The 25,229-nt window shown below is 44.3% G+C and overlaps 2 protein-coding genes across 9 annotated transcripts in view; one reads left to right on the top strand and one right to left on the bottom strand.

Moving 5' to 3' along the window:
- Positions 1 to 469: 469 nt before the first annotated feature.
- Positions 470 to 3,826, top strand: LOC101166688 (hydroxyacyl-coenzyme A dehydrogenase, mitochondrial). The gene is made up of 8 exons (XM_004065897.5): positions 470 to 639; positions 1,230 to 1,358; positions 1,436 to 1,593; positions 2,084 to 2,210; positions 2,287 to 2,376; positions 3,195 to 3,267; positions 3,354 to 3,470; positions 3,553 to 3,826. Exons 1-8 carry the CDS (start codon positions 523 to 525, stop codon positions 3,669 to 3,671), a joined length of 930 nt encoding a protein of 309 aa, XP_004065945.1. The 5' UTR covers positions 470 to 522; the 3' UTR covers positions 3,672 to 3,826.
- Positions 3,827 to 5,797: 1,971 nt separating this feature from the next.
- Positions 5,798 to 25,229, bottom strand: part of LOC144981223 (lymphoid enhancer-binding factor 1-like) — a 39,966-nt gene continuing 20,534 nt past the window's right edge. For 2 of the 8 annotated variants that reach the window (XM_078952249.1, XM_078952260.1), the window contains exons 4-11: positions 24,154 to 24,286; positions 20,948 to 21,038; positions 20,021 to 20,140; positions 19,234 to 19,396; positions 18,480 to 18,587; positions 16,246 to 16,294; positions 15,693 to 15,734; positions 5,798 to 7,184 (exon numbers count right to left, since the gene is read on the bottom strand). In XM_078952249.1, coding sequence (XP_078808375.1) covers positions 15,700 to 15,734; positions 16,246 to 16,294; positions 18,480 to 18,587; positions 19,234 to 19,396; positions 20,021 to 20,140; positions 20,948 to 21,038; positions 24,154 to 24,286 — 699 coding nt within the window. In that variant the 3' untranslated portion in view covers positions 5,798 to 7,184; positions 15,693 to 15,699. The remainder of the gene's footprint in view (positions 7,185 to 15,692; positions 15,735 to 16,245; positions 16,295 to 18,479; positions 18,588 to 19,233; positions 19,397 to 20,020; positions 20,141 to 20,947; positions 21,039 to 24,153; positions 24,287 to 25,229) is intronic. The other 6 variants (XM_078952259.1, XM_078952262.1, XM_078952217.1 and 3 more) reach the window with 3 other exon arrangements.

Here is a 25,229-nt window from a genome sequence, read left to right as displayed (position 1 = left end):
TGTATTAAGTAAATAGGAATACAATTTAGCAAGTGCAAAAATGTGATTTAAAAAAATAAAAGAAAATAAATCACTTGTTATATTTTTTAGATAAAATGCTATATGTTTTTGTAAAATTATTGTCCCATACATTTAAATCAATTTTTGATTTGTGGGTTTGTGAAATCATTGTTTTTTTAATGTGGCTAAGCGTTAAAGCTTTATGCAAACAAAAAATGTCAAACACTTTCGTACGGAATGCACGTAAAAATTAAAAATAAGCTGTTTTTTCCTGTTTGTCTTTTGAGGGCCACCAATTGATCAATTTTCATACACTAATAATATAACAATGGCTTTGTTTTAATCAGTAAAAGCAGAAACGTCTAAATGTATTTTAATGATAAATTTCCTCACGGTCAAATTCTGCACCAGACCAGTAGGTGGCAGCATTGTATCCCAAAAAAAGCAGCGAGGAGAAGGAGGCTCAATTAATTTGCGTGATGACGTCATCGCTGTCCGCGTCCTTCTTGGTCCGAGGGAAACATGGCTTTCTTCACTCATCAGATCAGAAGAGGTTTCTCTTCCTCGATTATCAAGAACGGCGTCATTAAAAATGTTACGATTATCGGAGGGGGACAGATGGGGGCCGGGATTGCTCAAGTGAGTTTTATCGTTATGGTGGACATTTTGGAGACGTCTCCAGGGCTTGAGTGGGCTGCTGGTTGGTTGGACCCGTGGTTGTGTTTAGCACATTTAAGACTTTCATAAAAATATTTAAAATGTGCCAAATAAACTTTGTTTTATACACCTAAAAATGTGGAACTCCGTGCATACATTCGGATGTTGACCAATTTTCCGAATTTGCACTTTGCAGACCGTTAACGAGTCAAAATAATTATTAAAATACCACTTTTGTCAAAGGTTTCTTATAGAAATTAAGTATAGTGCACGTAGAATTGGATGAATCCTTAATATATGTACCTGGGACACTACCTAGGTCACTGGGACAAAGGTCAAGCTCACTGTTGTTACGTCATTACGTTCAATTTATTCAAAGAGGTTATTTCAGTCAGCCTCTACATCAGGAACTGAAATGAAGTTGTTTTTTCTTTGTTTCTGGTTCAGTGTTAGGATATGTTTTATTTCAGTTCCTTGAGTCACCAATACGCCTTTAAAAACAATCTAAGAAACTGTCTATGAAGATCGTCTGACTGGTTTTTGGAAGATCCTAAGTGGTTTCTGTGTTAAAGGTCGCCGCTTCAACCGGCCACACTGTGACTCTGGTGGACACTTCGGAAGACATCCTGAAGAAGTCGAGAAAGGGGATCGAAGGAAGTCTCAAAAGAGTCGTGAAGAAGAAGTTTGCAGACAAGCCAGAGGTGAAACACCGCCAGATTATCAGCAGCACTAAGTGTGTCGCAGGGTAACTGAAGTACGTCTGCTTTTTCCCCCCCAGGCAGGCGAGGAATTCATCCAGAACGTCCTGCAGAACGTGTCCATCTCTACAGACGCTGGAGCTTCGGTTCAGGCTGCAGATCTCCTGTTGGAAGCTATAGTGGAAAATCTAAAAGTCAAGCAGGACCTTTTCGGTCACCTGGATAAGCTGGCACCAGCGTAAGCTCTGCCTCCCGGCTCTCTGTGTGTCTAATCAGTTGCATTGTCTCATCCCCACCAGAGGCAGACCTGTTTAATCAACATCTGGACGAGTCTCTTTAACATTTTTGAACTCCTACGTATAGTTAAAAGTATAATAATGCACAACACCAAAATTGTCTAACTTAAAATTTGATTTGTTTTACATTTACATTGAGAGAAATCTGAAAGATGACCTCATTGCTCATTTACAGCATAATAGATCATACAAGAGGCCAAATGTCATCATGAAATAAATGATAAAAGTAAGACCTAGACATTGCTTTTCAGGGTACTGTTGACCAAAATGGGTGGTGGTAGTGTCATAATGTGGCTGTCAGTAGGCCAAGCATCCCAGACTGAATAATAAAGCAACTTTTAGAAACTGGAAGTTTTAAGCTATGGCTAATTCAAACAAAAGAATTTATCAAACCGTACCATTTCCGGTGTGCCATTACTGTACTTCCTGTAGGAACACCATCTTTGCCAGCAACACCTCCTCCCTCCCGATCACCGACATCGCCAGCTCCACCAGCAGGCTGGACAGATTTGGCGGCCTTCACTTTTTTAACCCCGTCCCCATGATGAAGCTGGTGGAGGTGGGCTCCGTTCCTGTTGGCTTTTTATTTGTTTTCTTTGAGATTAAAGAAGCATTCACGTGTTGGTCCCTGTCAGGTTGTTGGAACGTCAACCACCAGCCAAGAGACGTTTGATTCCCTCCTGAACTTCAGCAAGGCGCTTGGAAAAACGCCGGTGTCGTGCAAGGTGAGCTGCTGCTGTGCGAGACGCACATTCAGGAACGATGCAACCCAGAAGAAGCAAAACATGTTACATGTTTTGTGATGGGATCAGGCTGGATCCAGTCAATGTGAAGTCTAGTCCAACAATTCTGAAGTTTGTTTGCAGCATCAGTTCTTTCCAGGAGTTTGTGCTACAGCTATGCTCAATAACAGCTAGATTTTGTTTAATGTCAACACCTCCTTCCTAATCATCAGAATATAAAAGCTGATTTATTTTTGTCCCCCCCCCCCTATAAATCTGAGTCTTTCTGACTGTTTGAAACTGGAGGAAAAATCTAGAAGTTCAGTCCTGCAGTCATTGAGAATTATAAATATGCCCAAATAAAATGATGTTTCTGGGCATGCACCTTATTTATCTTTATTTAAACATGACCTTTGTGTCACTCAGATCTTTTTCTTTTTTCTCTCTTCAGTTTGTCTACATGCTTCTTTTTTAACCGATCAAAGTTTTTCCTTTTTTATGAAGTGTGTAGCTTAATGGCTCTAAAGGAAAAGCTGATGCCTTGCTTTTTTTGGATTTGGCCCTCTGGTGGTTCAGTGAATATTTCCTCCTGTTGTTGGTGATTCCTCTGTAATAAGTATATTAAATAAAAGTAGAGCAGCAGCGTCAAAAACAAAGCATTTCAATAGATGATCATTTTTTTCTGAATTCGGCACATTGTGCTGTTTCTGGATAGCCTGAAGCAAAAACTGGAGACGAATGTGGGAAAATTATTCCATTTAAAGACATTTTGAGGCTCTTCCATGTAAAGATCTAGAGCTAACACCGTTTCTCTTCTTCAGGATACACCCGGATTCATCGTGAACCGTCTGTTAGTCCCTTACATGATGGAGGCTCTCCGGTTGCATGAGAGAGGTGCGTTCGGATCTAGTGTTTTTTCTTCTATAAATGTAAATTATTTGTACATTTTGAGCTGCCCCCCCCCCCCCCCCCCCCTGTAGGTCACGGATCCAAAGAGGACATTGATATTGCCATGAAACTGGGTGCCGGTTACCCCATGGGCCCCTTTGAGCTCTGTGACTACGTAGGCCTGGATACAGTGAAGTTCATCATAGATGGTGAGTACTGAAGGCAGGTTTTTGTGGTGATGAAAAGAGTCTGGTTTTAGTTGAAAGTACTTCCCACCTCTTTGGCTTCCAGGTTGGAGTGCAAAGGATCCCCACAACCCCCTCTTCGCCTCCAGTGAGTTACTCAACAAGCTGGTGGCTGAGGGCAAATACGGCAAAAAGACAGGAGAAGGGTTCTACAAGTACAAGTGATGTGACGAGGCTGAGCGGTTCTCTCTGTGAGAACAAGCAGAGATCTTTAGAGTCAAAAGACTGTTAGGAGATTCACACTAAGAAGTGCCTGGGGTTTCTGTTTGGTTCTCTCACTGACATGTTCATGTCTGAATAAAACTAATGTGGAAAAATAATGCTGTTTTTGTTCCTTGATGATTAAGAAAGTGCTCATGTTTGCATTATCAGATGATTTTGTGGAGACAAACACTCCAAACTGAAACAATCAGTAAAACTGCTGAATTTGATTTGATTTTTTAACCCTTGTGCTATCTTAGATGACCCCACCCTTACATTGACGTGTTCTCCCTACCATGACAAAGGTGGATAAAGGTGGAAAGATTTCATGTAATCCATGGACACCAGTGAAGATCACAAATCATTGAAGAAAAAAGGTTCAGAGCTCTGTCTAGTGGGTCTAGATGACCCAACACCCAATGTTAAAGTCCCTAGGATAGCACAAGGGTTAAGAGGCTGAACTCACACACGCCATGATTTAAAGCACATGTACGACTGTTTTTTTTTTTTTTTTTGCATAAAAGACAAACAAAATAAATGCGAAAAAAAAGAAGAAACTTGATCATTAAAAAAAAAATATTAAAATGTAATTGTCTTCCAAAACACTGGGGATCAGTGTCTTATTTTCCCAATATATTTTCTTACTTTTCTACCTGCTTGTTTCTTTGAAGATTCGTTTCAAAAAGATTGTTTTTGGAAGAATTCTCGTTGGCTCTGCCTGAGTTTCTGCACTTTTTCACCCAAACCTGGACACTCATTCTAATTTCAGTAGAAGCTACTGAAAGAGCTCTTCTAGAAAATTGAAGCAATCTGAAAATCACATGTAAAGGGACCGTTTCTATTTCTAACCTAGTAGCCTATTAAAATTATAAAACTCAAATTTAACCTGGACGGCCTGTTCTTTCAATTTTCATGGACAGATAGATAAATGGATAGATAGATTTTTACATTTCAACTATTTCTGTCTTTGATCTCTCAGTTGTAATGTGCTCTATAAACACAGATAGACAGAAATGGATGAAATCACATTTTAGTCTGCATCTGCACAGTCTCAGCTCTTCTCTTCTGGATCTGAACTACAAATTTTGAAAATACAGACATTTTTTTAAAGTTCAATTAAACATAAAGGTGGAATATAAATGAATTTTGTTACAGGAAGAGCTGCATTCGCAAACACTTAAAGTACTATAAAGTATAACCTACTTTCCCCAGTTTTTCAAAATAAGAGTGGGATGAGGCTGTTTTCTTTCGCTATAGTAAAATGGGACTGGGGGGGGGGGATAATCAAAGTTACTGGTTTAGTGTATTATTAAATGGTCATTAACCCTTGTGCTATCCTAGGCACTTTAAGATTGGGAGTTTGGTCATCTAGACCCACTAGACAGTGCTCTGAACCTTTTTTCTTCAATGATTTGTGATCTTCACTGGTGTCCATGGATTACATGAAATCTTTCCACCTTTATCCACCTTTGTCATGGTAGGGAGAACACGCCAATGTAAGGGTGGGGTCATCTAAGGTAGCACAAGGGTTAAAGGGTGGGGGTCGTCTAAGATAGCACAAGGGTTAACAGAGTAAACATCAACCTCATTGTCTCGTTCTTTTTCTGATTTTCCCTTAATGCATGTAAAGTTTACTTCTGTACTTTCCCTTTACAGAGTTTGACTAACAGTGTTCATGTGTTCTCATTTTTGATCAAATCAGAGCTAAAAGCCAATAGAACCTTTCTATATGTATTTTTTACCATCCTCTATATTCAGATTTTAACATGAGCTCTTCCACTGCCTTCTGATCTCCAAACACAAGGTGGTGCTGTTTCACCAGACTGTGCTTCAGACTGTCTATAAATAGAATGTTCTTTTGATCTCAGCTCTTTAATCATCACACTTCCAACGTGCAGTCACTATGTGAAAGAATGTTCATTTTCTGAGCAAGAAAAAAAACACAAATCTGATCTTTTTTCAATGCACAGGGATGAATTTAAAAAAAAAAGGTCAAACGTTAAGCCTTGTGGGGATAAGTTTAAACATTTTGAAGGTTTTCATAAACGCAAGAATCAAAAAAACAAAACAAAACTCAACAAAGACACACAGACTGTAAAATGTGGCACATTTAGCTCTGGCCTTTTCCACCACACAAAGCAATCCTGTGAGCCAAAGGTGCCTTTTTATTTTTCTTTAAAAAAACAGAACAAAACAAAGCATGTTGAAAACATTCAAATATGACCACTTGGGAAGCAAAATGCCAAACCAAGATGACAGTGACCCAAAAAATAATAATAATATTAATAGAAAAAAAGGAAATCATCAAGTAATACTAAAATAGAGTGTTCAACGCAAAATATTACAGAGATGTTTGCATGGAATAAACAACATAGCTAAAGACCACACTATTAGCTACCAGAGAGAGAAGACAAAGGTCCATCGCAGTAAAAGAAAGACTGTCAAGTGCTGGGGTAAATATATATATCTGCATCATGTTTTAGATTAGAACAATAAAATATAGGCTTCTGGAGCTGTGGCTCCTGCCTTTGTCCTAATGTAGCCTGCAAAAATACCAAGAAAGTTGACGTGTCCCGACAGTTTGAAAAAGTACACATACTGAAGAATTATTTAAATCTGAGCAAGACTCGAGGTCACTATTTGTTACAAATAGTTATCAAAAGAAGCCTTAAGTTTCAATTTCTGCAAGACATTACAACAAGAAAAAATGGCTTTCCTGTGTTCAAAGCTTATTTTCATATATACCACTATATAAAAAAAACATTTAAAAAAAAGGAAGTCACTAAAATATACACCAAGAAATTGAAACAAGGATACAAAATAAAAGCATTCAAAAGAAGGAAATGATAATCAGTCTAAGATGATGTTTTTTTTTTGCACCAACTTGGTCAGCAGATAAGAAGTAATTCCTCCATCTTCCTTAGTGCAGTCTGAAAAAAAAGAGGTGTTTGGTCGGTGGGTGAGGGGGGGGACCCCCAAATGGTCTTCTAAATCCAGTGAGAGAAGGTGGGGAGGGTGCTGGGGGAGTGAATATCAGCCTAGTAAACTATACAAAAGGAAAAAGGTGTCGAATAACTTAGAATAACTTAGTGACAGGTGTGGGGAGTGAGTTGGGGGTGCGAGTTGTGCGCACATCACAATTGCTGCTGTTTTTTTCAGTGCAGTGCCTCGGGTAGCCGTGAAGCTGACATTGAAAGGAAACACGGCGCTGCTTCTACAAATTCATGATTGTCTCGTTCAGTTCAGTGTCTGCAGCAGCGCCTTTTCCGGATGGGGACAGAGACATTTGACAGATGGTGGTGGTGGGTGTGGGTGTGCTAGAGGGTGGGGGTTTCGAGGGGTTCCTCTGAGGACCGGAGGCTTCATTCTGGAGATTTGAAGGGGGTCTTTGTGGGATCTAGCAGGCCTCCATCTCTAGCAGAGGGCCCGTAGCTGCTGCCTTTGCTTTGCATGTGGAGAAACCGTTCCGCTTTCCTCCTGCAAAGACAAGATCCTAACAGGTTAAAAACCGCCGGACTGAATTCAAACGGAAAACTCAAAGGCATCCATTCAATCACTCATTGCTTTACAGCTCAACAGATGATAGAATGAAAGCATTTTGGAGCTCCACAGAGAGGTTAAGGGTCACTGACAGGATGTTGGCCGGTCCAGCTTTGATGTGTTCTAACATGGGGGTTGCCCTGACCCAGCTGGCAGCGCTGCAACCCTTTTCTTCCTCTCACCCTCACCCAGCTTCCTGGTTTAAGTCGGAGCTGCAGGTGGGCGATGGGGGCAAACGAGAAAAGGAAATTCTTTGTGCGGCTTTGAGCACCTGAATGTGTGCTGAGAGATCTGTGGGCTGCACTCAAGAAAGGCCTAGACGGGAGAAGTGCCAGCAGCCTGAGCGCTCCATCCACAAATCAGGATTGGAAATGTCAAGGACTTGGTCTTAAGATGAGAAGGTGTTCCTCTGGATGTATGCGAGTGGACCCAACTAAGTAGCAGCAAGGAAACAAAGAATTACTTAAAGCTGCGTGGATCCATACTTTGTGATGCGTTGAAAAAAGGAAGACTTCTGATGAACCAGATCATCAGCTTCAGCCTCAGACATGAGCAGTCACAGGCGGACCCTGCTGTGAAATGGATGTTAGAAGTATTTTGTTGGTTGTTCTGGCATTCTGGCACGACAAACTAGTCTGACCATCCTTCAATAACCCCCCACATCAGTAGGGCGTTTAATGAAGCGTTGGGTGTGGAAATTCAAGTCAAAGAGTTTCAAAAAACTCTCAAACCGGATCGTCTATCTCAGATATCTGTTCAAAGTTGGCCTAATCACCTCTATCACTGCTCTGAAGCTACGTTCACACAGCCCACAGCAACGCACGTTCAAGTGCGTTGCCCACAGCAACGCACTTGAACGTGCGTTGCATAGACATAGAGTATGTAAGGGTTAATGGCCAACGAAGTGTGCGTTATCATTTTTTAACGCACACCGTGGAAGCCTGAACCGTCCGACACGAAGCGGAGGCTGCAAGTATTCAGGTTACTTCCGCGACGTGCGTTGAAAAGGGATAATGCATACTTTGAAGGCCATTAACCCGCTTATACCATGGTCACTTACAAAAGAAATAAATATTAACCAGTTTTTAGTCCTTAATTCTTGTTTTTTTTTCGATTTGAATCACTTTTCTCACAAAAAGCAGACTATTTGTTACGTCGCGCCGCACCACGTGACAAATAGTCCGCGTTGCGCCGCACCACCGCTGCAGTCAAGATTCGGCGATATAAATACTGATCTTTCCGATGGGTTGAATAAAGCATCAGTTCAGAGAGAAAGTTCACCTCTTACCGCTTGTTTTTGTCCAAATGATGAAGCAAAAAGTTGTTTTAAAGAAGCCGGCACAGTGATACAAAATATTTAAGCTAGGTGACCGGAACTTTTTTTTTCACTGTGCAGTTATCCTGTTGTATATCACTTTTTAACGCACACCCAGCAGCCAATCAGAATCGAGTTTTCACTCGGACCATGGTGTAAGTCAACATAAACATTGTCTATGCAGACAATGTCTATGTCTACATAAGTCTATGCAGACACGCATACGTGTGTATTTCAGACTTCATATAAGTGTATTTCAGACGTTCAAAACTCATGTTCCCACGTAGCTATACAAGTTTCTACGTACAAAATGTGCAGCCATTGAACATGCATTAAACCAATGGGGGACTTGGGTTTGGTAGTGTATGTATGTACGGTAGTGTTCTGCATGCCCAAAGGCCAAAAGCTGCTGCCGTGTGATTGGCCAAACACTTCCAACTCGTTTTCCTATTTTCAAACTAATAATGCTGTGTAGCCCTTAAACTAAGATGAATGTCACAAATGAAGCCCACTTGACCTTTCTTTCAACCCATTAGAGGCTCAGCTCACTGACTCAGCCTGGTGTTGCGTTCTGTGACGCGGCTCCACAAGCAGCCATGGCTATGATGCAGGTCAACACAAAGCTGGAAGCTTTTCTCCCAGGGCATCCTTGAAGCTCTTCCAGGTTCCTCACAGGAACGTAGTTCTTTTCCCTCCCGTGATATGGGCATGAACGACCATAACAGAGTTAGCTTCAGTTATTGACAAGCCAAGGAGAGTTATTTTAGACCCGAGCAGCATCAAAAAGAATCTGTGATCAAAGTGGAGAGGCAGAGACAGAGGTGGCTAGATGCCTCCTGCAACTAAAAAGCTGAATCTTTTTGTGAGAACGGAAAAAAAACCCAGACTATATTAGATTGCTTCTCTCTTGAGATGAAGTGAAGTGTGTTTTTGTGGGAGAGAAGTCAGCTGAGTCTCTCATTTAGAAGCATTTAGAAGTCTTAACACACCGCCCTGAATGCTTTACCACATGTGGATAAAAGGGAGCGGGACAAAGGCCACCTTGCCTGGGGAAGGCCGCCCTCTGGCTCCATGAAGAAGAAACCGAAAGGAGCGCCGCACTCCGACAAGAGAGAGACCCCCCCCACCCTCCTGTCGCTTTTATTTACCCCCGCCGCCCTCCGTCTTTTCATCCCAGGATCTCAAATTCGGCCTGCACGCCCGGCCCTGCACCCAGTTTCCTGGGGAGCTTTTTTTTTTCCTTCCCCCACCGCAGACATGAAAAGCCCCGGCCTTCCTGCCTGGGGAAGAGACCTGAGGGGGCTGCGGGCGGGTGTGAGCTGGAGTGTGTTTGTGTGCAAAAAAAAAAAAAAAAGAACGTTGGGCCGAAACAGCGGGGCTGTGTGCCTATGTGGCGATGGTTGTACGGGGCAGAAGGCCAGAGCTTCACAAGGTCCTGCCGACACAAACACTGGGATTCAGAAGCAACTTGACCCCTCACTCCTGCTCACCTCCCGCCTTCCCCTCCATGGTCTCCTTCTACATTAGAGCTCAGGAATGCTGGCGGGATTCCTTTTTTTTTTCTTCTTCCCTCTTTGGAGGAAATGAAACACTCCTCTGTTCAGAGTGGTGAGCAAAGGTTCAGTCTACTCTCCTCATTCCCCCCACAACTCCTCTATGTGACGGAGGGAGGGAGGGAGGGAGGAAGGAGTCGAGCAAGCTCTCACCCAGCTTTTGAAGTGTGGGAGGTTAAGATAACTGGCACAGCCTCTCGCGTCTCAATCGCTGCTTTCACCTCCCGGGCCAGAATCAAAGCGCTCGCAGCTGAGGCCCCCGCACGCCTTACAGCCCCTCTAACCTTCATCCTGGCAACACCATCCACCTCCTCCGCTCCCCTCATGCCCCACTCTCAGCCCCCCTTTATTTTTTCCTCGCTCTTTTTGAGCCACGAAAAAGAAGAAGAAGAAAAAAACAACGCTGCCAACAAATGTCTAAAAATAAGTGGAGGTGTGTGCAGCACACTCCTGACTTTCCTGCTGAGGGTGAGGTGGGGGTGCTGGAGACAAATAATGCAAAAAGGGAGGAAAAGTGGGAAAAGCAATGTGTCATTAAAGGAAAACATCAATAAATTGTATAAGACTGAATAGTTACCTAAATAAATGAACTATAACTACACCGCTCCATCTGAGCTGTGAGATACAAACTCCTTCTAAAGCTTGGTGAACAATCAGTGAGATGAATGAAGCTTCCCCATTTGCCATTTTTAGGTTCTTGACTATTTGAATCAGCCTATTTGAAAAAAGGTTTCTACATGTAAACCTTGTTTCATGGAGCATTTACAGACAATAAGTAGCTTTAATGCTGAAGGGGTTTACATAGTTAAATCTCTGCAGTGCCCAAGGACAAGTTTACTTCATTACTGCAGAACCAACCACAGCAGAAAAACTGTGGTGCAAACAAAAAAACCCCACTTGTGCTGAGTTCTATCCAACAACTAAATTATCAGCATTGCTGAGCAGAACAGTTAAGCCTGGTGTTCATGGGCACTGCATTTTTGTTTTTGAATAGTTTGGCCGGGGGTGCGACTTATATGTGATTTTAATTTTTGTTTTTAATAACAACAACCGCTAGAGGGCGCTGCAAGTGTGTGTTTCAGTGTATATATTATATGAAGTGATATATTAGTGTTGTTGACGTGTTAGCATGTTCTTTATGCCACGGTTAACTGAATAATTGTTCATATATACTAGATGCTAATATACTAGATTCTTTCTATGTTTCATGAAGCTAATAATCATCTTCTATTCCATTATTAGGATTTACCTTTCAAGGTGAAATGTCAATTTTTGCTCCTGTATTTTGTTAAATAATTTTCTCCCAAAAGTGTAACTTATACTCCATTGAGACTTATATAATTATGCATTTTGTCACTGATAGGAATGAGTCGTTCTGGAGAATAATTACGGTACAACAGCCCACATTTGGTGACTCCTTCTCAAAGGCACCTGCAGTCGGTAGGTCACAGCAGTCCCGCCTTTAGAGACGAAAGGGAGAAATCAGACAGAAACGCCTTTTTTTCTTCATTTAAATCCCCTTGAAAGAGTTTGAAATGTGAGCATCGTCAGCACTTTCTTCAGCTCCCAGATGTTTGGCTCTTGAATTCTATCTGTCAGTCAAAAAGAAGATCCCACCAGAGAATTTTGTGGGGTTCAAGGAACCCTGGTAAGACTTAAGCAGAAGAAAAAGGAGAGGTAAGGTCTTTTTTCCATAGTAGGGAAGGGTGAGGTTTGGTTGTGGTCAAAAGAGGGGGAATGGGGCTGGGGAGTCACCAGCCCAAAACCTCAAGCATGCGTGGGTGAGACTAGGGGAGCACAGGGGAGTGTGGGAGGATGGGGGGGGGGGGGGGTAGTTGGAAAGAGCCGTCTCCCACATCTGAAGCAGCGTCACTGGGGGCCCGGGCAGCTAGAGTCTGGCCCTGTGCCCCCGCACGGCTCAGTCTGAGCCACTGCAGGCGGGAGGACGTCGGGAGGGAGGGCTGCGGCACATTCAAAGAGACTTTAACCGCTGCGGTCTCGCTTCAAAAAGCTCCTGCTGCCATGCATATCCTGGATCAGAGCGGAGGAGGGAGGCGGGAAGCACAACAGTGAGGAAAAATGGGGAGGAAAAGAGGCAGAAAATGAGAGGAAGAAGAAAAGCGAATTCAGGTTTGCCTCTCAACAATAACAAATCCCATCCCTTCACCTCTAGAGTCATCTTCCTTCCTGCAACTGCACTACCTGCAGATTCAGATCTGGAGAGGGCAGCGTTTTAGAAGGTCGTGAATTTCCTCCTCTGGAAAGACTGCAGTGAGGAGGGGTTTGGGGCGGGGGTGGGTGGGTAAGAGACTGAGTGAAAGACAGGAAGTGGTGAAGACATCACAAATAGCCATGACACTGGACCCTCATACTGTTACTGCAGCTGGTCCAAACCACAACACAATGGGGCTGTGACTCAATCAAAACAAATTCTGCACCCCAGTCTAAACAACTGGAGCACCCGCTCCGCATTTCCTCCAGCGCAAACAGATTTGGAAGAGAGCTATGCCCCCCACCCCCCTTCTCTTTCCCTTGTAGTGTCAAATAAGGTTGTCGGGGCAGAGACTGAGCCAGTACTCTAGAGGTCAGAGGAGGGAGAGAACATTTCCCACTCCGTGTAACATTAACTGAGGTATTACTCAAGTTTAAGCCCAAATTTCAACCTCTTACCCGTAAAAGCCCCCCCCCCCAAAAAAAAATTCAGGATTTTTTTTCTCCTTTCTTTCTTGGTGAAGTAGTTTTATAAACATCCTCTCATTTCCCCTCTGCGCTGCTCAGAGCGAGGCCCACAGTTAGTTTTTAGCGATCCGGATTTCTTCTCCAATTATCTGAGGTCACTAATAAGGCAGGGTGTGGAGGCACTGGGCTGTGCCGCTGTGGCCTCCAGGCTCAGCGCCAAATTGAAACGACTCGGGAAATGGAGGCAGACGCTGAATCTTGGCTAATTGCAGCCGGAACGTGCGGCTGGCGGGCTCTGATGTTTGTGTGCACGTGAAAAGGGGAGAAAGGGGTTGCAAGTGATGAGGGTCTGAAAGATCCAGAGAGGAGGGAGGGGGCTGTTTGTGTGTGTGTGTGTGTGTGTGCATGGTTAGAAAGAAGGAATGGAGACACAGGGATGAGTGGCAGATGAGTGAGACTGTGTAAAATCTGAATTCCTGAGAATGAGGGGGGGATTTTCTTCTGGTCCTTTTCTTTCCCTGCCTCTGTCTGCTAACACACCCGCTTCCCTCCATCTTCCTCCACCCTCATCGCTCATCAAAGAGTTTTGACAGCTGACTTCTGGCTGCACACATCAGAGGGAGCAGAGCTGGGGCACGGCGGAGACGAGGAGAGCTGGGGAGGAGGGGGCTTTGGTGGCCACCAATGCTTGAACAAGACTTTCTTTTATGTTTGCGGACCAGAGCATGCAGTTAAAGATGACCCTTGACTTTCATCATAATCATCGAGTATCAATCCAAAAAGACATCCTGGATCTCCTGAATAATAAAAAAAAAAAAGAGACAGCTCTCACAAGCGAGGGGAGGGTTTGACTGGAAACAAAACAGGATTGGTATGAAAAGTGGAGAAATGTGACTCATATGCTGCTTCGTGGGGAGTGTTTGCAATGCTGCGGCTCCTGCGCGGCTGATTAAAAAGCCACCTTTGTTAAAAGTGTCTCCCCCCAGTGAAAAAAATGTGCAGTGGCTGAGCTGAGAGGGAGCCTGGAGGGCGCGCATGTGTCCCAGTCAGATAACTATCTCCAAGGCTGTGAATCAGCAGGCTCAGCCAGACAAAAGGCTGACAGCACGAGAGGAACTGAGAAGACGGAGGAGACAAAATAAAGAAAATGTAAAGGGGGTTAATGACGGAAGGGCAGAAGGGAACGTTTTCAGGGAGCGGAGGGGGAAAGGAGGCCGAGGCGAGGACCGTCAAACTTTCATTTTACAATGTCAGAGTCCGCAGAGCAGTGGGAACCAGCTTTGACACGCCAAAGATAACAGAGGAGCAGAAAGGAGCCGCTGAGTGCTGCCCTGGAACTCAGCACCTATTGCATCACAGGCAGAAAAAACTCGCCCAAAATCCCAACACAAAGACCGACTTCTTTCTTTACCATGAGATCTAAAAATAAACATCTAATTTACCAAATGCTTGAACTGTCATTTACAGCTGCTTCAAGGAAATAATGCAAAAAAAAATCCCACATCACCAAAATATCTCTAAATATTAATTTCCGTTATTTTTTTTAAACAGATGAGAAAGGCTGATGGGGTGGAGGCTAGGACAAATTAGAAGAAGTACACACACGAGTTCATTTAAAGATGTTTTTTTGGCGTCTGCAGCAAGCTAACCTCAATCCGGCTCTTTGGGATATGCATAAATTGTGGGCTCGGGGAGTTGTGGCAGTATCCTCGGTATTATGCATATTAGTTTAAGGCTGTCACTAAGAATCAGCAAGGGTGTCCATCCCGCTGCGGCTAGGCACTGCTAATTATTGGATCCAAGATAAAGTTCTTTTTTAGCACTTGCACTCACTGTGCTTTGAAAACAGAGTTTGAGAGAGGGGGCAAGAAAAAAAAAAGAAAAAGAAAAGAGAGCCACGGGGTCAAGAATCGATCAAGTGGAAAACCTTTGTCTGGTTGGGTTCAATTTTGACGCAAGAGCAGATTTGTCACATCTGCCTGGCTTTTTCTGCTGCCAAAAGAGAGCGGAATAACAGGATGCTACCAGACTCCCAGGGAGGGAGAGAGTGGTGGTGGGGGGGGCAAGAGGATGCAGAGAGAGCAAAAGAAGAGTTGGCTCTGCACCACAGACAGAGGAAAGCAGGTGACAGTTCAGCAACATTCAATAAAAATCAATACTTCTGGATCCATCTTTCATGAGTTCAAAAAACAGAGCTGTGCCTTTGTTACTGGAGCATTATAGACGCTCTGAGACCTCAGATACCATGAAATCTTATTAAGGTATAGCATCTCATTAACTTCCTGCCAAACGCTGCTGAATCCTGCTCTGCTTAACCAAAAAAAAAAAAAAAAAAAGCAAAGGAAGACAACACATGTAGTCCATATGGAGCTGGGCTGAAATCCTAGCCTCCACCACCACTTAAGAAAAAAAAAAAAGCTCTGGGCCAGTTCAAGTGTTTTCAGATGTAATATTTAGTCCGTGTGCAGAACCCAGGGAGTGGGTGAGCTGCCTGATTCATGGAGCATTTGTTTTCCAAAAACACCTTTTGTGTGGAAGTTTTTCCAACGCATGGTAGGAGGCAAATAAGCTTCAATCGTCTGACGCGACATGTTACCCTTTCATCCACGCAGTGCTTACACATACACACACACACAGAAAAGTTCAGAATACTTCCACATGCAGCGCACACACAGATCCAACACGCAGTTTGCTTAGGCCTCTGAGCAAACTCCACACACAAAGAGCAATCCCTCTTCAGGCCTAAACACTGCTGACACAATGACTATGGTGAGGTTAGGGTGGACCCGTTTAGGATTAGTCTGTGAGCACAGGCTCTCAAGTGTTTAGCAGTTTCAAAAGAAAAACTTGACATCAAAAAGTGGAGTAGACAGGGAGGGCATAGAGGGGTTGTCTTACCATATTCTCAGATGTACGCCGTTTTCATTCTCTGGCCTGTACCTGCAGAAAATTGCATCTTTTTTTAAACATCTGAGATATACCTACACAGCATGGATCATTTCTGCCAATGAGCCAAAAATGACCAAAAAAAAAAAAAACAACTACCAACATTTTGACTTGCGATGTAATTCTCAGTGGATTACAGTAAACGTAGGCTCGAAAGTGCAGCTAAACAAAATCAGCAAAAAGACATACGGTTATGCAGCAGGCAAACAAATAATGCAAAGCCCAGGATTTGTAAGTAGTTGTAAGAATGGACAGACTAATCCCAAAGTAGGTGTAAGATGTGAAAGCAGAGATTTTAAATGGACAGAGGACAAACAGATGAAGGAATGTGAAGTACACAAGGCCAGACTGGAATATCGCTCGCTGAAGAGGAGTCATCTGTCGTGTTTCACTAAAAGGCATGCAGGAGTTGTGCTGCCACTGGCAGTATGTGTGGACTCCTTGGAAAGATGCTGGAACTCTCAACTTGAAGATGCGAGGAGCTGCAGACGGTGGAGGCACTTACCTGTGGCCGATTCCTGCATCTTCTCCCTCTTCCGCTTCTTCTTCTTCCCCTAAAACATATACAGGGGAACGCATAAAGTGTGGCTCCAGCACTCACGCTCACTAGACCACTCTGATATCATGCTGCTGACTGCCATGTTCACTCATCCCCTGCTGGGCATTCAACTAGCATCCCTCAGTCTCCAGACTCCACGGCCAAAATCCAACACGCGTAGGCATCTGGTCTGATGCTAAGTGGGGCCGTTAGCTTCTTTTTGCGGTTGTGTCCGCTTCAAAACAATCTACGAAATCCCTGAAACCATCAAGTGCAATTATCAGTGCTCACAATAATTAGGCCAGACTGGCTCATGGGTTATGAGGAGCGCCACTCTTCCTCCAGTGAGGCGGTGGGGGTGCCCGGGGATTTATAGCTTACGCTAAATCCCCAGGGGGGGAGACTATAGGTATAGATAGCAGTGTAGAGTCGTTCTAGTCAAATATGAGCAGCACTTTGGTTTCCTGCTGCAAAGTCTGCTAATCCACTTATTCATGAGCTAATCTGCCTTCCTCTGCTGCGGCAGATGGGAAAGAGGCGACCGAGAGAGTGTGGGTGAGAGGCAGGATGAGAGCCGCACACTCTGCGTCCCAACGCGTCGCCTGTTTTCCAGGAACGATCTGCCTACAGCTGATGAGATAGATGAGGGAGCGCCGGAGCAGAGTGCTCGCAAGGAGAAATAATTAGGTGTTACTTCTTTATCTCTCTCATGTGAAACACTGAAACTCGTGCGCCGTTTCCCTCTATGTGTCATTAAAGATCAGGACTGACTTGGTGACTAGGCTGCAAATCTGTTGCTTCTGTGTCGCCCGTTTTGGCAGTGGAGCGCCAGAGACGGAAAGAGGAGGGATGCTGCCGGTGTCCGAGGGGAGGCAGATAAACACCACATAGCACTTTGGTGGTGGAGTGAATGTGAGTGCCGGAGCCACACTTTTAAGAAAAGCTGGTGCTCTCTCTTTCAGAAATATTCGCACAGCACGCTAACACACACAAGTTTGGACGACTTCCACTCACATTGTCACCTACACACACACATACGTGTTGAAATATTGGTCACAAAACAAATAGAACAACACAAGGGTGTAACGAGTAATCCACCTACGATTCATATTCCTATGATCCCGCCAGACTGATCTGTTTGAGGCATTTCAAAATGGTCAATCAAATTCACCTATACCATTATAAAATGGTTTTCAAATTAAATAAATCGATTCTATCAAAAATGGGAAAATACCATTTGGATTGAGACACATTAGGTTTATTTTACTATAATGTAAAAACAACCATCACAGCAGATAACACACATGGGATGGCAGCAAAAAATGATCAGTCAATCATTCCAGTCCAATGTGTGGAAACACTTTGAATTTAGCAAAGACCTGTGACCATGCAGGGTGGCAGAATGTTCTAGTGATGTTTCCTTTGGATTATTTTGATGAGGAAAAACGACAGTAGATTGATCTTTATGAAGCTAAAATGTGAATGGATTTCACATTATTTCTAATTTACTTGTTTGTACACATATTTAATTAACACCTGATTATCTTGCAAGAAAGAAAATGAATCTGGAAAACTTCAGCTGCACTGTTCAGCACCAGGTATTTATGTCTGAGTCACACTGGTGGAGTTTGTGGCTGAAAATGTCCTGGATTGATTTTAGGTCAGTGAATCGGATCGTCAACCACAAATTGTGATGTGAATCAAGTATCTGTTCAAAAGAATCGTTACACCCCAACAATAACAGCCTGAATTTGGCCAGATGGATGGCTGGGGGACCAAAGGTTGCTGCTGCTGCTGCTGCTGCTGCTGCTGCTGCTGCTTAATGGCGAGTGAACAATCCAGCCCCCACGGTTCAGTCAAACAGCTGCCTCTGCATTCAGAGCTCCACACTGACGTGGGACATCAAAGGCTGGCATGGCCATTACCGAGCAATTTTCACTCACCGTAACCATAATGGCGCTGCAATCCATTTTAGAGCGGAGGGTGCTAAAACAATGTTATGAATTACACATCAGGGCAAAATAATGGGCCCTATTAGTATGGAGGAGGCCAGAGAGAATTAGGACTGCATAGTGAAATTTTAATATTATTATCATTCTTTTTTTGGGGGACGTCATTTGAGGAGGAAGTCTTGCAGCACAAACACAACAACACAGATACACACAAGCGCACCTCTGCCAGTCTGTTCTGTTGATACTTACATAATTGTCTCGAGCAGACCAGCCTGGGTAGAGCTGCATGTGGAGCTGCCGTTCCTTGCGAGCTAGCTCATAATACTTAGCTTGCTCTTCCCGAGATAAAGCATGCCACTGGGAAAATGGGAAAAACAGTCAATGAGCCATTGCACCAGTACTGTACATTACCTGCATATTTGTCTTTTGAGAATTTTTTACAAGTGATAAACAGAAAACCCGATTAAACATTTACTGTAGAAGCAAAAAAAATGGATAAAAGACGGAGAAGAAATTGGGATGTGGAGATGAAAATGCATATCAAAAACACTGGTTCTAATTGAGCGGAGCTTTTTACTCTAACTGTGTCAGCAAGCAATTACTTTCTGCAGGCCACAAACTAGGCTTTGCTGTGGCTGGCTGCCTAGGCCTGTTCGTTAAGGCTTTCAACATGGCTCTGTGGTTCCACTCTGCTCCCATTCCTCAAAAGGGACACATTTCAGCCATGCCATTATCCCGGCATATTTTACTGAGACCATTTTGATTAAATGTCACTCACACACACTGCATTTGTGTCGCCAAGAGCGGCGTAATTGGCACGGACAATCATTATGACAATCATCACAAATGGTTTTAGGCTAATTGACAGGCAAATCTTTGTACTTTTCCCACTAATTGGGCTCGGTAAAGGTCCGTTTGGCCTGAACTCTTAAATGAATCTGTGAAGATAAGCTGAAGTTGAGAAAACAAGTGAGACGAAGTTTGCATCAGCGATCTGACCTACCCTCCGTCCCAGGATCTGATTGATGGCGGCGCTTTCCTTCAGCGTGCACTCGGCGACCACATTTGCACGCATTTCTTTCATGTAGAGCATGAAGGCGTTTAGCGGCTTCTTGATGTGCGGCTTTTTGGGCTCCTGCTCCTTTCTCTGTTCGTGCTGGGGCTTCCTGTTGAAAAGAAAACGCAGATGCAAAAAAAAAACCGGAGACTGAAGAGTTTTAGAGAAAAAAAACAGGTGGATAAAACGAAGAGGAAGAAAGCTGTGGTGCCTGGCGTTAAAATCATCGGAGGGTTCCCTTTTAGCCAATCGTGAGGCAGCGCATGGGGGCTTTAAGGCCATTTCCTCTTTAATCATGTGCAGTTGCGCCCCGTCATGTGGAGGAATTCTTCATCCAATAGTAGCAGCCACAGAACCCTGGCTTAAAACCAAATGCTCAAACTTTCAAAGCGAACGACTGATTACTGTGGACTCACTTTCTGACAACCTTTTTGATACGAGTGCGGTCCCGGCTGAGGATGGGCATGAATAATGGAAATGTCAGCCACAAGCACTTCAGAGTCCTGCCAACAGTTTCCAGCGCATTCACTGTGGATGCTGCTTCACTCGAGTCAGACCTGTGTGTGCTGTCGGTGTTGTGAGGCCCGAGGCCAAACGAGGCATGGGGATGTTATCAGAGGAGCACATGCCCTCACTGATTATCTGCTCCAATCGGGAAAACAAGAAGAAGGGCCCGACTGCGGGTCTGTGCAGAGTGTGACCGAGGGAGAACTTTTGTGCTTGAAGGACTCACATGTGCATGATGTCAGTTTCATGCGGAGGCTCGTGTTTGATCTGTGGGTTGACGATGGCTGGGTGGGGAATCCCAGTTGCGTGAGGACCAGGGGGGCCGGGGACCATGTGGTGTGAGAACCTGCAATGAGAATTCAAAGGTAAAAATGTGTTTGCTTTGAACTCTTACAAGCCTCTTGACGTTGTGTGTTGCTTCACTTGGACACCATTAAGACATGCAGAGGAATGCCTCGTTCAGACTTAGAGAGAAGAGACATTTGTTGTTGCGTGGAAGGGTATGAGAAGAAGAAAGCTGCTCTCTCTGTTCATAGTAGCAGAGATGTCTGCTTCTGTGTGGACTGAAGAGGAGGAGCTGTTGGTCTCAGAAGATTCGAGAATGTAAGGGATTTTTAAGAGACTGGAGAGAAGTAGAGAACAGAGACTTTCTATGGCATCCAGTTGGATCACATTTAGGGCCTTCTCTTGTGTTTAGCGTGCAAACCACCCACACAACATTGCTTTCAATTCGGGTGATGTGGTTGAGATCAAGCTGCGGGAATTTCTGAGTTTGAGGCCAAATGTCTCACTTCTAGTGACCAAACTTGACGAGAAAAGAAGGAAATGGAACAAAAGAAAACATAACGTAAATACAAGGATGAGGAGAGAGTTGATGGGGCTCAAGCAGACATATGGTAATGCAGCAGCACGTATGTGTTCATGGATTTGAAGGTGCTGGACACAGAAAGGTGACCTTAGGCTGAGAACACTGCAGCCCAACAGAAATAACAAAGAGGAGCGTCTGCAGAAAGTCAGACTTTCTTCTACAGACACACAAATAATCTACTGTCTGTGGTGTCTGGGTCCACGTGTTGAAGACCAAAGATGGTAATCCCTGATCCTCTGCAATAAACAACAACAGTTGCTTTGCCGCTGTCCATTTGTGACTCACCATCCCAGTGGTGGTGTGATTTGCCCCACTCCTCCAGGGGATAGGGAGTAGAAGTTGGGCATGTCTGGTCCTGGATGATGCCTGGGCATTCCTGGAAAACAACCATAAAATATGTGGCTAAGATACTTTGAGAGTATACAATACAAAGAAAATGTCTTATTAGTCTTTTTTTTTTTTTACACAATATATGGCTGATGCTGACAAAGATAATCTCAGTTTTTTAAATTTTAGGTGGGGTTTGCATTTTAGTCACAAGACTCCCTTTGCTCAAAGACAGCTGGGATATGCTCCGACAACCTTCTTGATCCATATCATAGCAGAGTAGGTGTTAGTCATAAATAGAATGGGTTTTCATTATGGTTGTGTAGCTTTCCCTCTCACACGATGGATATGCATCTCAATACATAAAAGATTCAATTACCTTTGTGGCAATACATAACAGTGCAACTCTCATACCTATGGTTACAATCTAAATATGTATTATTCATCTGTCATTTAAAATTATACATGAAACAGCTTTAAACGTATAAACTTGGCATTTTTGGGTCTTTTAGATCATTTTGATATTTGCTTGGATCAAATGTACATAAAAAAGCAAAGAAAGCAGAGGACACAACAGGAAGAGAAACTGATAAAGTACCATAATCTTGTTTGTAACTGTATTTTTAACGGATACTGCCGTTACTCTCAGTACTGAATCCATTTTTTTTTCATACGTTTCTGCATCCTTTACATCTCTAGCTGTTTGTCGCTGGTGGTTCACAACTGGTTAATGACACAAGTGCAAACACAAGCTAGCAGCCAATGACAAAGAGGAAAAAAGGACAAGGAAATAGTTTCACGAACAGAAGAAATAAAGCCAAAATGACATCAACAGGACAAACTCATCCTAAAAAACTTGGATGGGAGTGTTTCCTTGGTTTGAAGAAGCATAGTCCTCTACAGTTGTAAGATTTGTGATTGTTCAAAAAGACCAACTCTGACCTCAATATTTAACAAGGAGAAAAGGAGAATCATTTGTTCTTTGAGCTATGTTCCTGTTAGTGTGTTTCAGCATCTTTAAGCTGCATAATTGCAGCTTCTTCTTAACGGTGGAGGCAGCCGTGCTCCCTGTAGGCACGGGATCGGCTCAGACTGACTGTTTGGACTAACCTCTCCTTTCTCCACCTCCTTCTGGGCTTCAAGGTCAGGAGGTCTATTTTCCAAACAGAAGGCAGTGAAAACGGAGCTGCAGGATGACAAAAATCTGTCTGACTTGAAAATCCCTTCTTCTCCTAAATCAATTTGTTTCCTGGTCTTTCCCGGCAGGTCAAGCAGACATCAGGAAATGCTGTTCATGCACAGACAAGTGGAATGCAGCTCCTCGCAACCCAAAAACACACCAAAAAAAGGAAAGGGCACATGCGTCCAGATTAGCACCATCTTCCAAACCCCGCTGGAGCCCGCCTTTCCTCCCCTGCTTCTCTCATCTCTGGTCCTCCTCCTTCTCTCCCCAGGCTGGGATCTGAAGGGGCATCCCTCCTTGGAGAGGCAGCTTGAGAGGGAGGCTTATATCCCCAAAGCCAATGTTGCGACGCTGGATTCATGGCGCGGATAGTCCTGCTTCCTCCTCACTAATCCACCGCCTAACACTCCTTTAGGGCCCTCCCAAAGGGAGAAAGGAAGGAGGCGAGAGGTGAAGCAGCAGGGGAGGAAGAGAGAGCCCCAGCGTGTTAACCTTGTCACTCACACCTCTATGATGCCTAATTACACCCGCTCGCTCCTCATTTTACACATTCCCGTTGGCGTCCAACGAAGCCAAAACAAGACACACACTAGCTGGATACAGCTGGCGCTCATATTTAAACTCTGAATGTTAGATTTGCCTTTATACACGCAGAAATTAGCAACAATTCTCCTCCACCCCCTCCCTCGGTGCGACCTTCCAGCCCACATAGAGGCCCTCTGCATTTTAGAGCCCATAATGAGAAAATCCATGATTGTTTTTCATAATTAACGAGCGGATCAAAGTCAGAGCCCGCTAAAGGAAGCAGAGCAGCAATTGGTCGATATGAGAGAAAGAACTAGAGGGACAGCAAACGAGGAGAATGAGGGGAGATTTGGTTTTCAGCGTGTTCGGCCCAGCTCTACCCATACATGAATATGCCTAGGGAAATCATTTGCAGCTAATTTTGCAACTGGATTGCTTGGACATGGATTTCTGTTAGGCTCTGAATGCCAAGATCAAATGCTAAGGAAAAGGCCCCCCAGGTGCTTCTTTCCACTCTTCGCTGTCAGAAACAGGGCGAATAGGAAAATGAAAAGAAACTGCCGCTGAATTCTACGTGACAAGAACTCCTCAAACCCAGCGAGTGCACCTCTTGCTTTGTTACCTGTTTGTTCTTTTTTACTATGTAGTTGGAAGGTAAAAATATCCCAGCACGTGTGTCAGATGTATGACATATGTGGAGCTTAAATCTCACAGGGCTGCATCCCTTGTGCTTACATCCTTATTTATAGTTGGTCCCTCAGAACTCCTCGTCTTCATCGCCTACATCATCCCCCTCCTTTTCAACTGGCAGCCACAGAAGAAGAAAGCAAAGAAAAGCGAAAACGGTGCAGGACAAAACTATGTTTGGCCCGCGTCTCTGTGGCATCAAGCGAAGGAGCTGCCAAAGTTTCCAGCTGCGCGGGGCTGAAGAGCCCGTCCAAACAGCAGAGGAGCTTCTCCGCAGCTGTCAGAGCTACAGCTTGAAGTTGTTCCCAAGAGGCAAAGAGTGCAGAGGGAGAGGGCATCAGAGCTCAGCGTGCCATCCCACAGGCTGCTTCAAATGAATTCTCACTCAGAGATGTTAGGAGGATGACTTTGTTTTGACATATTTTTAGCAGGAGCATCTCTGATTCTTGACAGAGTTGACAGTTGTAGTTAAATAAAAAAACACACACACCAGGTATCAGCTCAGTCACATGTAGATCTAGTTTGACAAAATCCTGCATCTCGTGCTTTATTTCAGACACAGAAAACTTCAGGGCAGTGAGATAAACAGGTTTTTCTTTTGGGTAAAAGCCCTTTGGGGGCCACATGACAGCACTTACACCTAAATATAGTGAGACGATGCTCAGAAAAAGTTGCATTGATCTGTAAATAGCTCTGCCACAACATGAGCGGCTTTCAAACGAACGCCATGGACATGCCGCTCACTGTGCAACACGCCTGCTTCTCCTACCTTGTTTGTTGTTGGCATCTTGTGGGTGGAGGCCCGAATGAGAGCCTGGGGCGAAGTGCTCGTCGCTGTACGTGATCAGCGGGGTCAGTGGGTGGACTGCATGGGACGGCTGCACCACGGGGACTTTGTTGGACTGCGGAGACAAGTGCAACTGGATTTAGGAACGGTGTGTAACTCCAATATAATGCATGGTAGAGAACAGGTGAACTATTTCCATCTGGCTTTAAGACTTTGCTCAAGAAGACACTTTAAAAAATGTTGTTGTTTTTTTCTCTGTGCGCCCAGCAGTTCAGAACTTTGTTTAGCCTAGGTCAGCAGGACTACAAAATTCCACTCCCTGAAGACAAGAGGGAAAACAAGCCAAAGAGGGAGCGTGTGCAAGTTCTGATAGAAACAGAAAGAAAGATGCACACAGAAGGGAAGCAAGCGAGCAGTGGAGCAAAGAGTGGAGGGGGGGGGGGGGGGGGGGGGGATGAGAGACTTGCAAGGTAGTGTTAGAGCAGAGGTCTGAGGCGGGAGATCAAAGGCAGTCATTAGCCGGTGAATAAGGGGAGTTCATTACAGAGCAAGAGCTGGGGGAAGAAGAGATGAGGGATGGAGGAGGAGGAGGAGGAAGGGACGGGGGGTTGACTATAGAGTAGGGGTGCAATGGATAACACGACTCACGGTTCGGATCGTGTCACGGTTTTAGCGTCAGGATTCGGATAATTTTTCGGATCAGTTAAATGGGAAAAAAAAACACGGGAAAAATGATGAGCGAGGTGCGTACGAGGAGGAGGGTGGGGGTGAACCATGGCTAGTGTATCACTGATAATCCGGGATCTGTTGCACCCCCACTATGGAGAGAATGCGTGAGTAAGACAGATGTCTGCAGTGGTGCCTAATGTAGGGGTAATCACGTCAACAGTGGCTCCTCATCCTGCGATGACTCAGAGGGAACTTGCAGTACCTCCTGACAATTAAAACCGACCCAAACAGGCACAGCAGAACCTCAGCCAACAGCTCTCGCACGCTTAATCTGGACGAAACACATGGGAGTGTTTAGTACGACTAAATCTGCTTTAAAAATTTGAACC

This window comes from Oryzias latipes, chromosome 1, assembly GCF_053564925.1.
Source record: "Oryzias latipes strain Hd-rR chromosome 1, Olatipes_Hd-rR_3.1".
Classification (NCBI taxonomy): domain Eukaryota; kingdom Metazoa; phylum Chordata; class Actinopteri; order Beloniformes; family Adrianichthyidae; genus Oryzias; species Oryzias latipes.
Note: the sequence above shows the minus strand (reverse complement) of the source record. Positions and strands in the feature narration are given on the sequence as shown.